A 20,661-nucleotide genomic window follows, 5' to 3' on the forward strand; every position below is an offset into this window, starting at 1 on the left:
TTGAATAAGCATATGATTGAAACTTCCAGTAATCACTTCTTTAAAAATAGTTTCAAAGAATGTTTCCTGATGGACTCTTAATCAAGGTTAAATCATATCATCTGTTTACAGTAAAGAGTAGAGTGGGTGATAGAGAGGAAACTGTCTCTGCTGGTCTCTGTGAACACAGGACATCTAGCATACCATCTCCCGTTGAGTAGTTGGATTGCAACACAGGGTGCACGCAGACCATCAGGCTGTGCATTCTTAGCTGGGGACTAATTTTCAGACAGTCCTCGACTTGGCTCTTGGTAAACAGCACCGCCCCGATGGTTGTTTGTTTAAAGTGTGGAACGATCCATCGCAGAGAGCCGGGCTCGATTGACACTGTCTGCTGATCTGCTACTGCGGATTGCTCAGAATAACACGGCTGCTCGCTAATTCCCGTCTATCGGGGCTTTCGGCGAAACACCGAGAGAGTAGGGTCCAAAAAAAGCCAACAAGGCAGGCAAGAACCTCGCTCCAGCGGAGTCCGCACCCGAGAATGGCTTCAGGAGACCTTTACGAGGTAGGATAAAACCATGTCCATGAAAAATGCTTTGTAATATTGACGAAAAATGGAATTAGGAAGTAAAGGGGAGGGCGTCGCGCATGTAAAAGCGGTGTACTAAGCCCTTTAACAGGCGAAACTAACCGTTCTCATGCTTTGCGAAGACTATGTTAGTTAATTTATGCGTACACTTTGTGTCGCTTCTGATATACTTTGACATAATTCTTCACGACTGTAGTGAAGAGATAAGATGCCATTTACGGGCTGAACTCCTCAGTCTGTCGCCGAGTTGAAAGTCGTGGTAAAGTGACAGCGGTGCTGTTTGAACGGTCATGGTGAATAGCTACAGACGGAGTGATGGTTTTGAAGGTGCGCATACATGCCAAAAATATATTTTGTCATCACACCTTTACAGATATGTGACTGTTTTGTTGAATTTTGACACTAAATAAGACACTAGTTTATTTTTGTTATATCGAGCAGTGTTAAGAGTATGTGAGAGCTCCTTTTGCGGTTGATGTGCGAATTTGTGAAATAGTGACTCCGACAGTTTTGGGCGTAAAAGTTGCCCAAATGTGTTGTAGGAAGGTCACGCTGCCCTCGTGCGTAACATCACTCTGAAACGGGTGCCAGAATGTGCATGAAGCCTGGTTTAAACATCAGCTTCAATGACTTACTGCCATTAGCCTTTGTCATGCTGACATGGTGTCATATGTTTCAGGTCATGGTGGTGACAGAGAGAGATGGGGGGGCTACAAATGTCTGATGACTTCCAAGGACAAATGAATATAGTTAGACAAAACAAGTTTTCTATGTTGTAAAGTAAAGATCACATTTCAAACACACCACAAAGAAATTCTATCTAGAAGGAACATGGGCACCCTGTCATGAGTGTTCAAGAAGATAACAGTATGTACTCACAACACTGACATACAATATATGATGAGGCAGGACATCTGTTGCAGACAGTAGGCTATATTAAATATGTGAGAAGCAGTGTGTGATTGCCTTTTCACAAAGTGTTTTATTACAGTTATCTCTCCTGACTGTAATACCTATGTTCAGTTATGTTAGAAGAGGATCCATGGATGTGTAGCAATGTGAAGAAAGTCCTTAAAACAACACCACCCCACCCCATATTTTTTCAGACTTTTGTTTTGTATACTTTCTTCTCACAACATGGATTTGAATATAAATGTCTTTTAGCTTTGTTATGCTTCTTTCAACTGGGATAAGCTTCATGCAGTCAAACATACTAATGTTGAGCTTTAAAACGGTAACACTTGTTCTGGGTAAAACACTCAGGTCAGCTTCTGAATTCATAGTTGCCTGAATTACATAAATGCAGAAGTACTTGGCAATATTATACTTTTGCTTATACTTATAACTACCTTGAAAATGCTTTACGTTTGTGTTGGAGTGGTGTCCACTCCACAGCTCCACTTGTAACAGTTTAGATTGACCAAAATTGAGAAGCTAACCAGAGTTTGCAGATGCCGCTGAACAGTTTGAATTTAAAAAAAATGTTGAGATATGAATTATTAATATCAAAATATAAACAATGTCTCCTATTAAGTTTCCAAGTAATAATTCCAAGTCGTTTGTGCAAGCTGGGAGTGCCAGCACCAATAACTAACTAACAAGTAGTCTAGAATGGTTTGTCAGATGAAGCTGTAATGAATAGTTTGAAAACTGGAAATTAGAAGATTCATATTTTGTTGAGAAAATGTTGGCGAGTCTGGGATTTCAAGCCTTGACTGAAAGCCTTTGAAATGAACAAGCGGTGACCCCCATGAGTCATTGAGGCTTAGGCCAAAGTTAAGTGAAATGCACTTTTCTGGTTTTTATACATGCTGATGTTTGGTACAAATATCCATGATGTGCGCAGAGGATTCATATTTATTTTCTGTACTGACATACCCTCCTGTCCATGGGATGAATCCCGATGACTTTGGTGATACCAATGTAGCCAATTTAGAGACTTCCTGTACAGACTCTAAGGAGGTTTAGGATCCCTTTTTAAACATATTTTACCCAAGAATAAGTAGACCCAATTTCACCCAACATCTTTTAATTTCCCAGAAGAAAACAGGAGAAACGTAATAATATATAACAATGCACTTGTCATTTCCTCACCAGCTTGTTGAACTCAGTAATTGATGAAAAAAAAATCACATTTTCCTGTCTGCTATTAGTTTACATTTCAGCAGTCAGCTAATGGGTTGTTGTAGGCTGTGGTTTTTGATCAAAATGTTATTAAATCTAACAAATGGCACATGTAACATTACAGCTGTCCATATTTTTCACAGAGCTGTAAAGCGAAAAGTTGTACAAAAAATCCCAAAACTGCAGACTTGCATGATGGTGACACTACAGGTACACAACTTACCTTTCATTTAGTTCTGTTTTTATTCCAACATTTTAAACATATTAATTATTCATGTTATAGTCAGTATTACTCTTATATTGTGTTTGGGAGAACTGCTCAAGTAAAATAGTGTATTATCCCAGTATGTAACTCGAGTGTTACTTCCTGGTGCTGTAGGTGTCATCAGTCGAGAGGTGCAAATTATCCTTCAATGCAGACTCAGCTGGCTACAGGGAGGGATGTGGTCAGACGTGTGCTCTATCACACCTGCAACCACACCAAGTGAGGGTTTACATTACACACCTGTCTTTACGTCCCTGACAATATGTTCTCCACACTAAGCTTTAGGCTGGAGGATGCTAAAAAGATATTTGGCTGCTGAGGGAGGACATGCCCACCTCCAATCTTTCAGCTCTGGCATCAAGTGTTACTAAACTTCTTCTCTCTGCCTCCTCCACTTTGCTTCTCCTTTTCTTTGCATGTCTCCCTTCTATGCTGGTATATAGTTGAGTGTGACATCTGGGATAGTGCACATTCAAATATACTATTAATTTCAATGACGCCCACAGCAGGTCACCCATCAAACGCTGTTTAATGTGCTCTAAACTTCTGACGAAATATTGAGCATGTATTACCATGGCTGAATAAACCCTGTTTTAAAGCTTTCCAATCCTCCGTATCTGATTCAACAAACAGTAGTCAATGTCTGGTATACCCTCTAAATTTCACTAAGTTAAATATTAACAAATCAACTGCCTGCAAAGGAACGTGCATTGCGCGAACTTGTGAACGTTTATGCTTGTGTACGTATGAACACGCTCCTGATGGATGTATAGTAAATAAAAAGGGTTTATAGGTCTCCTAATATGCTATATTTGAACAATATATTGTAGGGCAATATCTATACAAAACTTGTCTGTGAAGTGTTTTGCTCAAAATACCAAACAGATCACCCATTGAAGTATGCCTCATACACCTCTAGTTCAGCCCTGTTCCTGAAGTGCTGATTCTGTGACAGTCGCTTTAAATCTGAGCTGAGCTGAAGCTGGCCTCACCCCTTTGGAGCGTCATGCAGCTGTCTGTCTGAAGAGAGAAGTTTCTAATGGAGAAACTCAGCTAAACGCCATATTATGTTCAAAACCACATCAAGCATTATTTCTGAAACACTTCTCAGTGTTTACCACTAGAACAGTGACATTATATGTATTATATAATACAACAACTCTAAGTCCCTCCTGCTGACATCCTGCTGAATACCCAGACACACAGAGGTGCTGCGGAGGGGATTCAGCTCGCCGACTGTATATTGCGGACGATAGGTTGGGACGTGTCACGTGGCCAGGAGTTCAATGTAAAGCCAGCCCAGATTTCGGTTATGTCATAACCGAAGCAAATCTGGATCAGCTTGTTTGTATCCCCGTTTTTAGAGATGTGGGTAAGGAGGAAAAGAGAGAGGGTGATATTTTCTGACACTTTGTGAGTCTCCTTACACACCGGGGACACATATTCATGTATAAAAGACAGCAAAAAGTGCTTTTTGCCTAATAGAGGACCTTTTAAGGGAGTCTCACTGTAGATTCTTATGTTTTCTATCATGCAGTTTTGGATTGAGGTGAGTCGAAGTTTTGTAGTTGACATTTCTTTGGTGGCTGTGATTTAGGAAAAAATTACCCTTCTTCTTAAACATCCTTTTACGCTTAGTTTGATCTGTCTCTTTAACTTGCAGGAGAAAACACAGGCAGCCAAAGCTGACCCAATCAAGCTTTAGTATGTGGTAACTCCAGAGCCATCTCACCTTTTTAATGTGTAGTCACTTTTTGAGCAGGTGTGCATTAGCTATGTCAGCTACAGTAGCTGTGTGCTTGGGCTCTGTAGCTATGCTGTAATGCCTATAAACTCTTCAGCTTAACGGTGCCCATTAAACACTGATGGACCAATGAGATGATGGCATACAGATGAGTCACTGGCAATTATATACCCACTAATAACTTGTTGTATGACAGAAAAGCTACCTTTAAGATTCAAATAAAGCCAGAAACTAAAGTTAGGAATGGATATTGAATGTTTTTTGACAGCTGTGGATTGGTAAAAAAAAACAACCTTTATACAGCTTACACACTCAATGAAAGTAGAATTTACTTTACATAACAATACATTTATTCAAATGTTATCAAAGGAGAGTTACAATAATGCATTTCAACCATAAAGATAAACCGAAACAATTGCAAGAATCAGGGAAGTTAAAAAGGTCTATAACTGCATGGAATGATTTAGCATTGTGTGCAAAACTGTATAGGTACGTGATGTTGGTCCAAGTATAAACAGGAAGTAGCAATACATTATGTAGTGCACTTTAACACAGTTGAGTTTGGATAATAATATTAGGGTTTTTACTAACAACAAGGGTTTTTGTATCAGACTGAAGCTTTTTAGGTATTTTTTAAATTTCTAAACCTATTGAGATGGTTGACAGCTGAGTATACCCACAGAAAGTTACATTTGTAAATGCATCTTTTCCTTTTCATTTTAGCCATAGCCCACTCAAAACCAGAAATTTCACGCCCAAAGACGAGTCAATAAATCATAAAGCATGGTGTTTAAATGGGTGCTGGCCTGGGAAAATGTATGTTTGGCAAAACAATGATGCCCAGTTAGGGCTTGGGTGAGGTTAAGGAAAATAAAGTGACGTTAAGAAAACAATCTTAAGTCGCCTTAACCCCTCTCTATAAAAGTTGATCTTAAATGTCAATACAGCTGTACGCAAAATGGCGCTGCTGTCAAAACCTTTACTGATTCTGTCAGGCGACGACAAACCAGGATTTAGCCATTTTTATACAGTCGTTTAAAGTCTGTTCCCCCTTCGAAAAGTGTTCCTCCAGTTAGAAGTGTGTGGTCTGTCCCTCTTATCATATTTCTGCTGTGATGATTGGTTTTGTGGTTGCCAATTGAAAAGAGGATGAAAAGAACAGATTGGGCCCCGGCCGTGGCGCAACTGGCTGGGGCTCCTGCACCATACGCGGTTGACCCGGGGTCGATTCCCGACCCGTGGTCCTTTCCGCATCCCACCCCGACACTCTCTCCCACTTTCCTGTCACTCTCCACTGTCCTATCTGATTAAAGGCTAAAAAGCCCCCTAAAAAATACCTTAAAATAAAAGAAGAGATTGGCCATTTTCGATTGTTCAGCCGTTTTTACTGTGGGCAGAGGTCTCCGAGAAAACCCGTAGAGAGCGAAAGCAGTAGTGCTGATGCAGGTCATTTCACACAAAAATAGTCTATACAATACGAGATGGCTAAATGTAAATGGGGCCTTTGTGCTTGGTCCTCCTGTAAAAGTTGCTGCTGATAGATAGTCAGAATTTATACAACCATGTGATGAAAACACTACTGTATGCTCAGTGTTGGAGGATCCCCTGCCCCACATGTTCTCACTCTGTGCTACTTGAGCATCAAGTGTTTCTAAACCTCTCTGAGGTTTACCCCAATGCTCTCTCCTTCCTTCTCTTCTTTTTTCTGCCTGCGTGTCTCTATGCAATGCTGTTAAGTGTGACATTGTTTGGGACTTTAAACATCCTAATCGTCTGTTCATTTCTGTGACATCCCTGCGGCACACCGATCAAAGGCTGTTTACTCCTGTTAACTCGCACGGCACATCTGAGGACATGATGAGCAGTTAATGCCATCATTGTGCTAGAGGCTCTGAAGTATAATTTTCCATCCGTCTCACAGCACAAAACCATCTCTAAATGTCTTTATGAGGGATGTTTAATATTAACCCATTTTTATTTGTTGTATTGTCAGTTTTAAAGAACACAATGCTGGAATAAGCATGTATCTTTGGACACTAGAATCTGAAGATGCCTGAGGTTGTTATTGCATGTGATTTGTAAATTGCAAGCCATATGTTTGTCAGCAAAATGTGGCCTCGCGTCAGGCAGTGATAAAGAACCCTTGCGCAAAGATATCCAACCAAAACCTGCATTGTGTCATTCATGGTGCAGGTTTGGACTTGTTTATTTTGAGAATAGCTGGTGCTGACAGTCTATGTCTGCGTGGGGTAAGGCTGTTTCTCTTTTAATTGATGTGTGATTTTGTCAGGGCGTGTGTGTTTTATACTTTTTGGTGATGCTTTCAAAAAATGTGAATGTCCAGTTTACATTTATACATCAACTCGTTTCATCCAGATTTGGGAAATTGAAAAACAACAGAAGTTAAATTAAAGGAGTCTCAAAATATTACATTTAAGTTTACTTCCTGCTCATTTTCACTGGCATTAAATCCCAGGGTTTGGTCTGCCAAAATCCTGTCTCTATGAAAGAGGGATGTAGTGTTTGTGCGATATGAAATTATGGAATATGAACAGCCTACTGCTTAGAAGAGTCTTATCAGCACCTTCTGACTTGCAAATCAAGTTGAATTGCAAAGTAATGATTCACACTCTGATTAGCTGAGTGATTGTGTGAAGTCTGTAGACACTCATGTCATAGTTAGTCCTTTAGCAAATGACTGAATATGTCATTGCCTTATGCAACATCATTCTTTTTTTAATTCAAATGCATATTCCTGGTGTTAGTATATGCCATCATTTATTAAGTTCAGGTTGTTCTCTTACTATGCTGATGAAGAAAGACACCAGTACCTTTAGTCACTATTTTTAATGAATAAGAATCTGTGTATTTTTCTGAAAAAGTGTCCCTTTTTTACAGTGACTTTATTTCAGAAATACAAATAATAGAGTACCTTTTGTCAAAAGATGCATTTGCTGATGTGTAATGTCTTCTGCTGTTCTAATATATTGCAAATACACAGACTTTTCTGGGTTTAGTTTGGCCTCAGAAGGCTGATGTTTAAGGATTCTTGATGATAGTAGCTTGTAGCTCATCTCAGAGAAGCCCTAATTTTAAACAGGAGAAATGTCACAAAACGTCACAAGAAAATGGCGGTTTTATACTCCCTAGCAATGTCTCAAATACAATTAACATCAAGCTGTAAATCATTACTGCCATACTTGATTATGGCAAAAAACATAGTTTCATTATTTTGGTCATCATTGACATCATGTTTTATTCTTCAAATACTTTTCTAATACCTTTGTGTGTTGCCTTCAGGTGGAGCGAATCGTGGACAAGAGGCGGAACAAGAAGGGCAAGTGGGAGTACTTGATAAGGTGGAAAGGCTATGGCAGTAAGGAGGACACATGGGAGCCAGAGCACCACCTCATGCACTGCGAGGAATTTATTGACCAGTTCAACAGCCTCGAACTGCACTCACACAAACGGCCCAAGGTTCCAAAAAATCGCCAGGAGCCCCTCATCACCAGCCAGCCATCTGCTACAGAAAACTCCAGAGCTCGGTCTGAGGCCCGAAAGAAAAAAAGGACGTTTGGCCCGGCTGTTGGAGTACGAGTAGGAGCTGTACTCGGGATGGGAAGTGCAGGGTCAGGTGGTCCCACTCAGAAGCAGAAGAAGGTAGCTGTTGGACCTGGGAAACATGCCTTAGGGGATCGGATAAGAAAAGCCATGACGTACAAGGCTCCTCCGCCGGGAGGGCATCACTTTGTTCCTCCGATGAGCGTTCTCATAACGGACTGCAGAATGGAGACATGGAGCCTCTCATGTACAGGACAGCTGCGAGGTCACATAGACCGCCCTCGGACAGAGAACCGGGAGGCATGGATTCCACTGGACAACAGTTCACCACTGAGCTAGGTAAGATGTTAAGAGATGAATGATCAGAGGATGCTTTTATAAGGCAAATAGCTAATATGGTAAAAGTAAACGGAGCCAAAGTGAACCAGAATTCCTATCCTATATTGTATGTATCTATTATGCTTTAGGGGCCTAACAGACATCCGAGGTTAATTGGGAATAACCTTTGCTGAACGTTGGCCCCCTCATCCTCAAATGATGATAACAGTACAGAATAATGGTAAATGTTCCAATGAAATAGCAATATCACGACGAGAGAACCTTCATAAAATAAGCAAACAGATTTGGTCTTTTCAGTTACACAGCAATATCTAAAGTTTGCTCACATCAGACACTAAGGGCTCCTGGTCCAATCAGAACTATTGTACTTTGTTACACAACGGTGTGGGAGGGAGAATATGTGCTCCTTGTAAAAGTGACAGTTTCCCTTTTAAATGCCGCCGGTAGACAAAAGAGTTGAGTGTCAGCGGCTTGGTATTTTCGTAATAACAAAATGACCGAGAGGACTAAATGAGGTAGTGTATCACAAGCGGAACATTGGCATTAGAAGAGAGTGTGGGTGGACATTACCAATTACCTGTCTGTACTGCCATTTATTTCTGCCTATTGGCTGCAAGACATGTAAGTCCATACTAATTCCGTACTGATATACGGTATGTTTGATTGGCTAATATACTGTACGCCATACAGATGTATCAGCTTGTTAATATTTGGAAATGTAGTGGATATAGGATTAGCAGGCCAGTCAACTGCATAGAAGTTTCATCATATCCTGTTTTATAGATGTCGGAAAACATTTATGCTGTAGTCACACATGCTGACGCACAGCTTTTGAAGCTCCTCCTGAATCTGGTCCTTCACTACAGGAGAAGCTGATAACGCCTTCGAAATTCACTCCTGGGTCACAGTCCACGGCCTGCACCACTATTGTTAATCATTACAAATGTTTACAAAAAGTAATCTGGTCTTGTTCAAAATCCAGATGAGAAGGGTTGTTTTGGGGTTTTGTATTTTAACAGTGACATACAATTGTATTTGGCATGAGTTCTCAAGATCCATAATACCTGTTAAAGGAATGTTGTGTTCTGTGTTGAGGGTGCCAGGCCTTTTTCTGTTCTGTTCTCTAACACAGAATATGTGCGTATTGGTATGTGCTAGTGGTGCTCTCAGTTTTGCTGTTTGTTATCGACCAGCTCCCGCCAATATTCAATGTATTTAACTTTTGGCTTGTCTACCTTTGGGGCTATGCCAATTTTAAGTAGGAAGTACAATTCAAAATGGAAAATATTCCTTTGAAATTCTATACGGAGTCAGTCAGTGGTTCTCTCATTTCCAAAGCCCAACGATTTGAGAACATGAGTGCTACCAACGGCTATCGGTCTGGCAGCCATTAAAAATCCTTATTGCCTAATCCTTGAAAGACTAGCTGCTCACCACATTCAGCACCCTCAGCTCCACCCATTATTCTGCTCCACTGCCAGAGGTTGCCTCTGATTTTAAGACGGCAACAAAGTAATGGCGATATTAGGTGAAAATTGTGGGACGTGGATGTTGCAAATGTTATTAAATCATAATGAATGAGCCGGCCACTCTGTGCCAATGAGCTTCATAACGGAAGCACCACTTTCCCACAGCATGTCTTAATGATCTACAAATGTTCAGCATAGTGTTGTCATGTATCTAGGGTCTGTGAGTAAAGCCAGCGCCACAGCTTCTTGTCCTACAACCCTTTTGAATCAGTGCTGACATTAGAACTCCCATGTTTCCAGGCTCCTCTCTGATTATGTCTAATGTTAAACTATGAATTCAAGTGTCAAATGTTGTGTTTGAGTTTTAGAAATAATTAGGGATGATTACATGTAATCTTCCCAAATGTGTAGTTAGCCAAAATGATCATTACCATTACTTCTAACCTATAGCAAACTCTTTCTGTCTCATTTAGTTTGAGATTGCTGTTTCTATTGGTAATTCAAAGGTCAAGATCTGCTGATTTTATAAAGTGCTGGCTGGGTCTACATCGCCACTGCATTATTCATCTGGAAAGCATTCATGGTTCAAAACACAGACTCTAATGGAGGGCTTTTAGTTAGTTTTAAAGTCTTCAATGACTTAATATATCAGTGAGACGTCTGTGGTAAAAACACAGCTTTGTTATTAGCATCCTTATCCGTGTTGATGTTTTAAAAAGATGCTGACACCACTTGCTTGAAGATTGCGCTTGTTCCTGTGTGACGTATGACTTGTAGGTTATTTTCTTTTAAACTACTGCATCACTAAATCTTATACAAATGACTCTGCTTTATTATTTTTATCCAATCAACTAATGGAAGTGGAAAAGTGAGATTTTGTTACTCGGCTTTTACCGAAACCTTTTTATCATTGTAGTTGAAACATTTTTTGAATTCATGATTGCTCCAAAAAGTCGAGTTCTCTCTGTGTGAAAAGGCCTGAAAAGTTTGGCAAATCTAAAAAAAGAATTGTGCTTTGTGTGCTGTATAAAAGCCAGATATGTTAATGTAATCAACAGAAATTCAAATTGAATGAATCCCACTGCGAAAGCTCTGATATCATGCAGAGTAAATGTTGTCTGACAGAAATAGGTGATTGCAAGGGCACAGTAAGTCAGCGAGTGTCAGAAGTTCTAGCAGAGAAATCTATATAATGACGTCAGTATAAAAGCAAATGGTATATGCAAAATAACAGATTAGAAATATGTAACATCCCTGACAAAACTACAACTACATTCCTCAATCTACGCTTGGTGTGCATATCTGACTTTAATCAAATTCAAGTTTCATGTGAAAGAATTTTAGTTTTATACAGGGATCCAAATGTTCATGTTTGCAAGTCAAGATGTCTAAAAGAAATGTTGTAAATGCTTGTTTTTTCGACTTTCAAAGCCTATTTAATATGTGTTAATATACAGAATAATGTCTAGTATGTAAGATAACATAACAATACAAACACAACAAGACACATCAGAAAATCACCACTTTTCAACATCAGATATGCAAATATATTGTACACCCAGTAAAATCAAGCTCTGTATAGATTTGTTTATGCCAAGCTTATCCCAGATCAACAAGCTGGTTTAACGATATTATCTATAGTCATTTCCCTGGGGGAAGTAAAAATGATGTGGATTGGTGTTTAAATCGTTATCCCAAAATGTCTCTTCTAAATCCTGTATCCTGTATATTTATCAAAGTTAACGCCTAGTACAGCGAATGATTTAAAATGAACAAAATGATACCATCGAACCAACAACAGGTTTGAAACATACAGCTTTTAAAATGTAAATGATTATTTCAGACAATGTTTCTGTTAAATTGTGGTTTATGATTAACTTTCTAAAAGCTACACAAGTCCAAGAAGAGACATTGAGCTGTTTTGTCCTTCCTCCTCAGTGTCAGGCTCCCCTCTGGCCAATGGCAAGATGCATCTACACAGCTCAGTAAAGCGGAAGCTGGCTGAGGAAAAAAGCTACGTGTTCGACAAGCGGCTCAGGTATAATGTGCGACAAAACGAGAGCAACTGTCGATTCCGAGACATCGTGGTCAGGAAGGAGGAAGGCTTCACTCACATCCTGCTCTCCAGCCAAACTACAGACAACAACGCTCTGACACCAGAGGTAAGAACTGGAATGTTTGAGTTCCCCTTGTTTTTGTTTTTCTATGTATCAAGAGCTACGTTCATTGGTGTAACTTGGGCCCAGTCTGGGAATTCTAAATGAGAAAAGTGTCCTCATTTACTGCAGAGATCCCCCAGAGCTATCTACACTTCCAAACTGCTCCAAGGTACTTTTTAAAAGACAACTTTGAAAACTGTGGTTTTATTTGACAGCTGCCAAGTATAAATATGCTTCGCTGCATGAATCTGACACAGGGCATTGCTAAAAGAAAAAAGTATGTACAGTCAAAAAGGTTTGGAAATAGCTCTATGCTACTGAAACAGAATTTTCCTAAAACTGCATCCTAACAAACAATATTTCTACAAGTAGAGTAATTAGGGGTACATATAACCCAGTGTTACGCCCTCTGTTGTTTTTGCAGTAAAATTAGTTGAACTACTTATTTATGCCGAAGGTCCGGAGAGGGAAGCATTATGTGATGCATCTTCCAGAGAAATGAAGACCCTTGAGATGGCCAGATTTCCAATGTTTTTCTCTACTTTCTACACAGAAATAACAAGTTTGCAATGCTGACAATAACTTTACTGTTTTGTCCAATTAGTGTCAGATCATTTGGTTTAAGCTGGCACTGTCTTTTTTCTTGATGACTGAAAACAGATGTTCATGTTTGATGAAATGAATCTTCTCTGCAGGCAATCAGGGTGCTCAGCAACAACCTGTCTTTCCTGGCTTTTGACATGTTTTATCACAGTCTCATGTGTCAATCACCCGCTAACTGTATGTCAATCAAACATGTAGTTGCGGAACATTTTTAATAAGGAGTTTTGCTGTGATTTGTTAGAATCTGTCTCGTGTGACGGAGAGGGAGGTAACGGTTCTATGTAAGCCTGTTATTTTCACGCTTCTATATCTATTTTAGAGTGTGTGTAGACCTTTTGAGTTCCAGTGTTACAATGGGCTACCTTTTCTGAGCCTTTTGCAATGAAGAGGTTGGAAAGTGATAGCTTTATAGTGATGGAACGGTGCAACACTGAATGTGGTTTGATGGCGCTCTGCTCTGATGCAGTAGCTTCATGCATTGTGAGGATCCACTTGTAGAATTGGCCGCCTGCAGGAAAGCAGCAGACTGAGGCTGGTTGCTCATATCCACACTGCAATCAACAACAAGCTGCTCCATTAACATGTTCCCTGGAAATATTCAGGAACTTGCTTTAAGAGAGCTTTCCCCAACCTGGATTTTTCATGCATTGACTATTCCTACATTTGATAACATACAATATTTGTTAAAGATATAATTTATGACTTACCATGTTGTTATATCAGTAGTTCGTTTTTAATCTGTAAATATGACAGATAGTTTCTGAAATGATCTATAAATGATTGTTTAATAGTTTTGACATTTAGTAAACATTTTAAAGTAATGTATGAGATGTATTGTACTTTTTACAGATTCCTGAACGGTTCAAAGCTTTAATAATGAGTTTAGCAACAGCTAATGGCATGTGTCACAATCATCCACCTCTCATATATCATAAATCTAAGCAAAGAAGATTCTCCGTTACTCAGATTGAAAATGTGTCTCAGATATTCCACAGAGGGGGGTTCTCGCTTTGACACAGTGCCTTGTGCACGACATCCTGTAGTGCCCTGAAGTGGCCTAAACTGTGTGCACATGTGTGTGTTCTTCCATGTGTGACAGTAAGCCCGTAAGCCGTGGGCTTAACAAATAGCTCTGATAGCTCCCTCTCTGTTGCTCAGTCTTTGAAGCGACAGGAACAAGAGACTCTGCAGATGTGCCTGCTGAATAGCTTTTGGAAATCTTGAAAAATATCTGTGAATATGTTTTATCCTAACACCCGAAGCTTTAGGTGAGAGAAGTCCCCAGAGCAGTTACTGGAACTCGTTCTGTCACCTTCCAAGCTCAACACACAGTAGCTTGCTGCGTTGGTGGTATACTGCTATTCCAATGTTTTGATATTTCAAAGCAGCACACTGATTAGGAGAATCTGATTATTTTTGACTTATGAGTGAACAACGCAGTATATCCTTTTTCTTTATATAGGGAAACCATATATCTAATTCAAATAAACTAGTCAAATATGTTTGTTTTTTAATGTTAATACTATATGTTTGCACTCCTGCCACAAATTAATTTAGGATGGGTTTATGGTCCCAATAGGCCCTTTTCAATCCAGACATTTTGACATTAGCTCAGGAGTTACTCATAACATTAACGTGTCAGAGTAAATAATCCCAGTAAGCCATGCTAGTGAGACAATGAGCCAGCATGCATAATACCTGGAGCCTGAAACTGAAGAAATGAAATACATGCCAACCATTAATTTGATCATTATTTACACCTGTTCTTTGTTCTTTCTTTTTTATTTGAAGTATCTCCACGGTACTCTACTGCTCTCTAGAGTAAACTGTAAGTCTGTTCCATAGGGAGCAGGGAAGTGGTTTTTGGATATACCCCCTGAAAAATACAACTAATATAGCTTTACCCGACATTATCAACATATATTAAGAAACTTGGAAGAAATTACTCATAGAAAACATTGATTGATCGACTTATTTTCAGCCATGCGTGGTGAGGTTATTTCTAAGGAACCGATGCTTGCTGCTTGCAAGTTCTTTTGTTGTGGAAATCTCTTCTGTTTGTCTCTGAATGTCCTGGAGGCATCTGCTCACTGCACACAAATGTCACTTTGACAGCTCTCCTCTTCCTCTCTGTTTCACAGACTGGAACCAGCATCTGCCACTCGCTGCTTCTCGTATCAGGATTCTTAGTTCACCTTGCTAGAATAACGTTACTCGTACTCACACACATGCACACACATCACATCTAGTTAAAACTTGGGACCAATTATGTGCTTGGTGAGACAGAGAATTAAATTCACTTTGAGGTTGAATGGTTAATATGGGTCAGGGGTGGTAATCTGATTAAAATGCAGCAATAGAGTGGGCAGATCGACTGCAGACAGCCATGTAGTGGGCCGGGTTGTCAGAAGACTTCTTATCAGGTCGGCTGTCTGACAACGTAGGCTTTCTCCCTTCTTCATCACAGGAGACAAAGGCCAAACACTCGTCTGTGATGCTGAACGACGCATCGCAGATATTAACTGGCAGATTGAAGCCTGTCTCGGCAAAGACTGATTATACTGCTAGACTTTATCTCTACGACGACGACACAACTCTTTTCTAATGATTCAAATTGCTATTATTCTTGCCTAGCGAGCTAAAAGTCAATACCAAAACACATTTTGATTTGTTCGATGTATTTCACTTCCTAATGCGAATACTTTACCAAAAATATTTCCAGTTAGGATACTACATTTTTCCTGCACTATGACTACCTTTTTAGACATAACCTTGTTAATGGCATTGTGCTCTATTTTATTGTTGTGGAATTTGGCTTCCTTTTAAAGTTTATGTCATACAAATAAGAAGAACATGCATTGTCACTTGCAAAACAAGCGAATGAACGTTATTGATCTACATAATGAAAAACTCGCAGCTTACGTTATTTTCCTTTTGTTTTATTTTTACACAGATTGAGCACAATAATTAAAACCAAATCCGAAAATATTTGAAACCATAATGTTTCTGTAACTTTAACACAAATAATTATAAAATGAAATGCTGAAAAAATTGTAAATGCACATTTCTGTAAACTGTTAGTGTTGCAGGAATAGAAATAAGCAATCCTGCACTCCCAGTGTTTCTCATTAACTCTTAGGCCTGTCTGCCTAAAGTGTTTTGAGTCAATGTCGGGCCTTAGTCTCAGGATCGAATACAAATATTTCATCCTTTTTTTCTCAACCTTTCTCAGTGTGTCAGATGAGTTAGGAATGTAATGCCGATTCCTCCTATTTCTTTTCAGATCATGAAGGAATTGTGTCGAGCTCTTGGTAATGCAGCTGCTGATGACAGTAAATTATTATTGCTCAGCTCAGTGGGGACTGTTTTCTGCAGTGGCCTGGAGCCTTCGTACCTGATAGGCCGTCTGTCCACTGACCGCAGGAAAGAGAGCAGCCGCATCGCAGAAGCTGTAAGGTAAGAGTAAATATTTCTCCTATAACACTGACTTTTTCTTACTCTTGACAGAGTTTGTACTGATCGTTTTTCACCCCCTTTAGGGAGTTTGTGTTGGCATTCATCCACTTCAAGAAACCCATTGTGGCAGCAATAAATGGGCCGGCCCTGGGCTTAGGCGCCTCTATCCTGCCTCTGTGTGATGTGGTGTGGGCCAGTGAGAGAGCCTGGTTTCAAACTCCATGTGCAGCCCTTCACCTCACCCCCTCTGGATGCTCCTCTTACACCTTTCCCCAGATCCTGGGTGTAGCTTTGGTGGGTGACAGCACTATCAAGGCTTTTTTTTTTTAAATACCACTTCAGCTGATTACTTTCCTCTTATAACCACCTAATTTCCATTTTTTTACCCAAAACATTTGGAATTCATAATATTGAAAATGCTTTTTCATTTCCCCCCTTGCTTTTCCCGATGGCAGGCCAACGAGATGCTGTTTTGTGGAAGAAAACTCACAGCACAAGAAGCATGCAGTCGAGGTCTGGTGTCGCAGGTCTTCTGGCCAACCACATTTAACCAGGAAGTGATGCTGCGTGTAAAGGAAATGGCATCATGCAATGCAGTGGTAAGTCTTGATTTAGATGCAATGGGCAAAGCTTTTACTAGAATATATCCAAAGCTTCCCCTCCTTTTTCTGTGTGTTTTAAAGGTTTTGGAAGAATCCAAATGTCTGGTGAGGAGTATTATCATGTCAGTCCTGGAGGAGGTGAATGAAAAGGAGTGTCAGATGCTGAAGCAGCTGTGGTGTTCAACCAAAGGACTAGAGGCCCTCTTCAGTTATCTGCAAAACAAGACGTATGAGAAATGAGCTACACACCCAGAAGACTGAATGATGTGGGTCAAAGGTTATCTAGAGGGACATCCTTGATGAAAGGAAAGGAAAAGTTGCATTAAGGGTCTTTGTTTCCATCCATCAGCAGAGGGGATCCTCTAGAGTTCTGTTTGCTCACAGATCTACCAACAACAACTTCATGGTCTTCTTCTTCTTTAGTAAATCGTCTTCTATTATATATTTATCGGACCCATAACTGTCCAGCTGTTTATTGTGTAGAAATCAAAGAGCAAAGGGCCAAATGTGCATTGCCTAAATAAAGGCGGAAGGTGGTTCTTCAGGGAGGTACAGTGTTTCTTTACATTATCAGGATGAAAATCAGTTCATGTCTGAGAGCACATAAATAGTTGATAATATATATATATTTATTTCAATAGTGTAAAAAAGTTGCTTTCTGAAAATAAGGATTTTCTTTGTGTCGCTTATTGTTTTGAATTGAAATCAAAGTTTTCACGAGGACACTGTTTCTCGATACTTACATGCACATTCCATCCTTTCTATTCAAGAGAAAACTGGCAGAAAATACAATCAGTGGATCACATTCAGTGCTTGGATCTTCATTAAACACTCTGGATAATTAAAACTGACTTTTTTTCATCACGCTATTCATTGTTTATACTGTAACAGACTATTTTATCTTCATTAAGTCTAGTTTATTTCACAGATAACAGCCAGTACTATAATTTCATTAAATCTGCTTCTGTCACATGAAACCTAGATAAATGCTTATGTAGATTTCAGACTACTTCGGCATGAGTATATAAATGTCTTCATTTTGTCAACATCCATCTGTGCTTAGTTTTTTTCACCTGCAACAAAGTTTATTTTATTATTTTTTTCTATTTATAAAAATGAAATTCCGTTGAAGTCAGGATTTTTTTTAAGCGACACTTGAAATAAATTGCAAATCAGAAAGATAAATGGACAAGAATGGAAGCCTCATGTGAGTGCTAGCACTAAGTATGCAAACATGTCTACCCTTAATCAGACAGCATCTTGAGTTGAGTACTAAAACACTTGAGGTGATTAAATACATCGGTGGCACGTGTCCCTTGATTAACTACCAGGATTAGTAGTGGATTTTATCCCATTTAATTTGAGCTACATTTAGTAGCCGTACATGCAGTACTTTGTTGGCTCATGTGTATAAAAAGGCTTCCAGTTAACAATGCAGATATTATCGTTTAAAATGTGTGATCATTATGTTGATATGAGCTGACAGTTTTTGCTTGGTTGTGTAATTTTTAGAGCACACAAAAGAGATGATGAGTGTTTGGTCCTCATGTTAATCACATTGTGACTACACTAATTGTCAGTGATCGATATTGTGGAAATGCAACAGTCGTATAGCTGGAGTCTGCGTTTTAAATTAATATGCATTATATGTAGGGATCTATTTTGTTTTACCAAAAGAATGTAGGTCTGTGAAAATTGTTTTGTAAAAAAAAAAAAAAGAAGATATTTGTCCCTGTTTTGCAGTGGTACACATGCAGTATAGAATACTATATAATGTAGACTGCTTTGTGTGACTATTTGCATGTAATATAATGTACATATAAATGTGTTGCCTGTCTGTATACCTTGTATGTCGGGGTATATTTTGTATAAATATTGTAAGTATTGTTAGAAATGGTGTAGTTTATTTTTCTATTTATTTCAAATAACTGTTTGGATGTGCAGTGCCATTTTGTTTCGTTTCTCGAGAAGCCCCCCTTAATCATCCTTTCTAAGGATCATCCCATAAATAACCTATATTTAAAAACCAGAAGGAGTACGTTTACCCTTTCAGTTAACATGATCATATTATGTATTTAATTTAAAATCATCAAAGAAATCTCAGATAATTTGAATGGATGATATCAGCATGAAATGATTATCAAAAAAGTCTCTCTTTTTTGTTTGAGATTTGAAGCATATAACATTAATGCTCCACAAGGTTTGTTAAATTATTTTCATTTATCAGTTTTATGTCATTGCAGGGAGTAACAAGTAGTTTAATGCAGCATTGTATGACGTTTTAAGTTTCAAGTAAAATGAACAAAAAACCACACACTTTCACTTAAGATCTAAAAAAGCATTTGTAGCTGCGTAAAGTAACTTCGCTTCAAACACGCAGTTTGGCAGTTTTGTGACCAAAGACTCCATTAGAGTTAGAATATCAATCAATTACTTATTTGTTAATTTACTTAGACTTTTTGTTAGTCTGGTTTAAAATAACACTTATTTTGCTTGGCTTTGGAATCCCAAGAAGAAGTGATAGGGATCTGCGTAATGTGGCTACTGAAGTGAAATGACTCGGGTGCACTGAACGATATTCACACTAACCCTTCAAGACATGGGTGTTTGTGTATTTACTTATTTCAATTTGTGAAATTGTATTTGTAAAATGCCTCTCTTTACGTGTTTTGAACTACGTTTCTGTTTTAGGCATTGGATCCAAATTCTCCCCTTAGCTGGTTTTTGAAGCGTGCCGGATTACAAAATTTGAAGTAACTAAGTCTTCACTAAAAAGAACTACTCATGTTTGTTCCATTATTTATTTCAAATGACTGTGTTTTGACAGGCTTCTGTGCTTTTGTCTTTAATAACCACAATATCATGTATTGTATCTCTATTTTGACATGTTTTGTTTTTTATGTTCTCCAAACATTGTCTCAAAGCACACCTTGGGGTGCCTTACAATTTAAATATATGTCAAGGAGTTATCCATGCGTTGTAAATGGTGAGCTGTTTTAATAAAGAAACAGTGCTTTCACAATGTGTTGTATGTTTTGCATGTCTCAAACTATGTCTACGTTTGTTGATAGTTTCCTATTCATTTCAGTCCAAACTACCTAACACTCACTGCCCCTCAACACAGCTCTGACTGGTCAGGACAAGATCCAACTCCTATGACCAAGCCTAGTAGTAATTATCAGATAGTCACTCAAATAAATGTATATATTTAAAAAGGATGAATGCAGTCAATGTCTCTTGGCTTTGATACTTCAACATGTAATACAATATTATTACCATTTAAAGAAACTGAGCTTTATTCTGATTGGATTTCTGGGCATATTTGTCATTGCTGTTTGTCTTTTACCCCAGCACAGTTAATGGACAGAGAGTTTATTGTTATTTCTTGTGTCGATAAGGAATTTAAAGTCTTTCTCATTGATGTACAGGCTTGATACAATCTCTGAAATACAATAAATATAAATGAGAGCTTTGGGAACAGGATGAAGAGGATTCAACCTTAAAGGTCTGTTACTTTTCTATTACCACTCAGCTGCATCTCATGGTAAAAATAAGACGGTTCAGGTGTAATTTCATGACATAATTGTGACCTTTCAGTCACATGAACACAAAGGTCATCAAACACGAGCCACTAAAGAGCAAGAGAAAGATCGAGAAGACCATCCTTACACAAAGAGAGGGGTCATATGACCACCAGGACCTACGATTCTCATTCAGGTGACATGATGACTCCTTTACCAGCTCCAGTTGCCAAATGGAGAGCATGAG

At 38.9% G+C, this 20,661-nt stretch overlaps 1 protein-coding gene across 1 annotated transcript; it reads left to right on the forward strand.

The window, feature by feature from the left end:
- The first annotated feature begins 148 nt into the window (after nt 1-148).
- LOC134863460 (chromodomain Y-like protein 2) lies at nt 149-19,915 on the forward strand. The gene is given in 8 exon segments (XM_063881995.1): nt 149-547; nt 8,005-8,470; nt 8,473-8,604; nt 12,012-12,235; nt 16,119-16,291; nt 16,375-16,585; nt 16,747-16,890; nt 16,975-19,915. Coding segments are annotated over 8 exon segments (1,533 nt in total). The 5' UTR covers nt 149-523; the 3' UTR covers nt 17,134-19,915.
- Nucleotides 19,916-20,661: the final 746 nt, after the last annotated feature.

The sequence above is a fragment of the Eleginops maclovinus genome, chromosome 4 (assembly GCF_036324505.1).
Source record: "Eleginops maclovinus isolate JMC-PN-2008 ecotype Puerto Natales chromosome 4, JC_Emac_rtc_rv5, whole genome shotgun sequence".
NCBI lineage: Eukaryota > Metazoa > Chordata > Actinopteri > Perciformes > Eleginopidae > Eleginops > Eleginops maclovinus.